Source organism: Octodon degus, unplaced genomic scaffold (assembly GCF_000260255.1).
Source record: "Octodon degus isolate 3935 unplaced genomic scaffold, OctDeg1.0 scaffold00287, whole genome shotgun sequence".
Lineage (NCBI taxonomy): Eukaryota > Metazoa > Chordata > Mammalia > Rodentia > Octodontidae > Octodon > Octodon degus.
The window spans coordinates 785331-787910 of NW_004524863.1; the positions used below are offsets into that span (position 1 = coordinate 785331).

General features: G+C 47.5%; 1 protein-coding gene across 3 annotated transcripts in view; it reads left to right on the plus strand.

The window, feature by feature from the left end:
* Nucleotides 1-2580, plus strand: part of Rnf41 (ring finger protein 41) — a 44168-nt gene that overhangs the window by 34837 nt on the left and 6751 nt on the right. For all 3 annotated transcript variants that reach the window (XM_023707357.1, XM_023707356.1, XM_004647074.3), the window contains exon 3: nt 268-380. In XM_023707357.1, coding sequence (XP_023563125.1) covers nt 291-380 — 90 coding nt within the window. In that variant the 5' untranslated portion in view covers nt 268-290. The remainder of the gene's footprint in view (nt 1-267; nt 381-2580) is intronic.

Below are 2580 nucleotides of genomic sequence, written 5' to 3' on the forward strand. Positions count from 1 at the left end.
GACAGGGTAGCATAGCATACCCTGGGGGCAGGGCTGGGACAGCACGTGGTCCCCTCGCACTTGCCTAAGTTTGCCTAAACAGGCACTTTAGACCGCTGAGCTATCTCGCTGGCCTAGGACTAATATTGAGTCAGCTTTATTTTATCTTTGCCCAAATGACTGGAACGTAGCAGACTCAAATATTTGTGAGATCAGTGAACAGATGTTGGGAATGAGTTCATGCTTGGGCTTTTCTGAGCTGGCCACTTTTTCTGTCTGTGTTCCTAGGACCTGGGTTTCAGTGATGAGACATGGGGTATGATGTAACCCGTTTCCAGGGGGATGTTGACGAAGACCTTATCTGCCCGATTTGCAGTGGAGTCTTGGAGGAGCCAGTTCAGGTGAGTTGTCTGGTCGGGCCTGTGGACGCAGCATGGCAGGTGCACTGGTGGAAAATATCCATTGACTTGGGTGTATGGAGCCATCCCTGTATTCTGCTCTCCCTCCCCAGCCCAACAGAGGTCAGGTACAGGGAGCAGGGATAGCTATAAAAGAATGATCTCTGGAATCTGCCTTGAGCCTGGTTCCCTAGGTCCTTAGTTCCAAGGCAGTGCTGGGACTTCCTGCCGTGAGATAGTCAGTGGCTTATTTCTTCTGACGATAGCTTGACAACAGCTGCCCTTCTTCTGTAGGAACTCTGACTGACCTTCTGGATTCCCATCTACATTTAGATGGTGAGCACTTCAGATAATCAGCCAATGCCGTCCTCTCTCACCTGCCTGATGGCTCATATGTAGGAAGGATGGAATTGGATTTACAGACCCATTTTCTTCCTGGGATCTGCTGATAGAAGCAGCAGTTTGCATTTTGATAAGAGAGCTGCCACCTTCAATTGGTCTCTCTCTGGCAGCCTTGCCAGACCAGAGTCAGGTGCATCTTCCTTGGCAGTTTGGGGAGTAGTCCAGGCTGACTAGGCAAGTTCAGTGAGAGAGATGAACCCTTAACAGATGCATTGATAGGACATCATCCTACATGACCATTATGGTCATTTTGCAAATAATCAAGTAGTTCTAGGGGCTGGGGAGATGGCTCAGTGGATAAGTGATTCCCTGGCAAGCACAAGGGCCTGAGTTCAGTCCCTGGTTCCACCAAAAAAAACCAACCAAACAAAAAAAAGTAGTTCTCTGCCACTCTGGCCAACTGTAAGTAATCCCATTTTCCAAACCAGGATGCCAGTCAGTTAGGTCTCCTTTGCTGCTTAGATAACTCCGAAGGGCTCCCTTTAACCCTAAGTTTACTTTCTCTGTAGTTTCTGACCACCCAAAAGAACACAGACACTTAAGCTGAAAAAAAAAAAAAAAAGAACAGACCATATTCCAAAAGTGGCAGCCAAGCCTTGACTTAAACCTTCCTATCCCTTTGTGGCCTACTGCCATTAGAGATACATGGATGGGTGGCCCTAGTTATTCTGGCAGTGTAAGGGTCACAGGTGTGTCAGGTTCCCTCCCTACACTGGCAGGGCTGTTTTCTGGTACTGTCATTTGAGGTGAGTCGTGTGTGGAGAGGTGAGTAGTATTTGGTAACAGCCTAAGTCAGTAGCCTCTCGTCTACCTCCAGAATTTACCTCCTGAGGGTGGGCATCCCTTGTGATGCCAGGCACATTCCCAGGGGTAGAAGAGCCGTGCTAGAGATGCTGCTTTCTGAATTCCATATTTGTTTAGTTTTTGAGGCAGGATCTCACTCTATAGCCAAGGCTGGCCTTGAACTCACTGCAGTCCCCTGTCTCAGCCTCCTAAGTGCTGGGACTACAAATGTGTGCCACCACACCTGGCATTACTTTTTATTTATTTATTTATTTATTTATTTATTTATTGTCAGGGCTGGGGATTGAGCTCTACCACGGAGCTGCCAGCCCAAGGTGGCAGGTTTAGGTAAGACAGGCATTGAAGAGGAGACAGCTGAGGTGAGACCTGGATGATAAGGGGACCTTCCTACGTTAAGATCCAGAGGAGGATCATTCTTTTAGGCAAAGGGCAGCAGTAAAATCAAAAGTCCCAAAAAGCAGAAATGAGTTAGGTGTAGTCAAGGTATAGAAAGAAAACCAAAAGCAGCCTGAACACTCTTGGAGCATTTCCTGGAACATGGTGCAAGGTGAGGAGAGGTCAGGCACAGGGCAAGAGCAAGCACTCTTACAGGTCTTGTGTAGAGACTTAGAGTTACTGGAAGTACACTGGAAATGATTTCTTTTTTTTGTCTTGGTGGCACTGGTGCTAGGGATTAAACCCAGAGAATATGTATGCTAGGCAGACACCATACCCCTGAGTTGTATCCCCAACATTATTTTCATTTTGTGATCAGGTCATGCTAAGTTACCTCAGCTGACCTCCAGCTTGTGACCCTCCTGCCTCATCCTCCTAGGTAGCTGGGATTATAGGCATGTGATCTGCCCCCATGCCTGCCTATTACATATTTCAAAGCAATGAAGTGAGATGATCTGGCTTGCACTTTTATTATTTTAATTTTATTTTGAGGGGCTGGGGAGATGGCTCAGTGGAATAAGCACTTCCCCAGCAAGTGCAAGGGCCTGAGTTCAATCCCGGG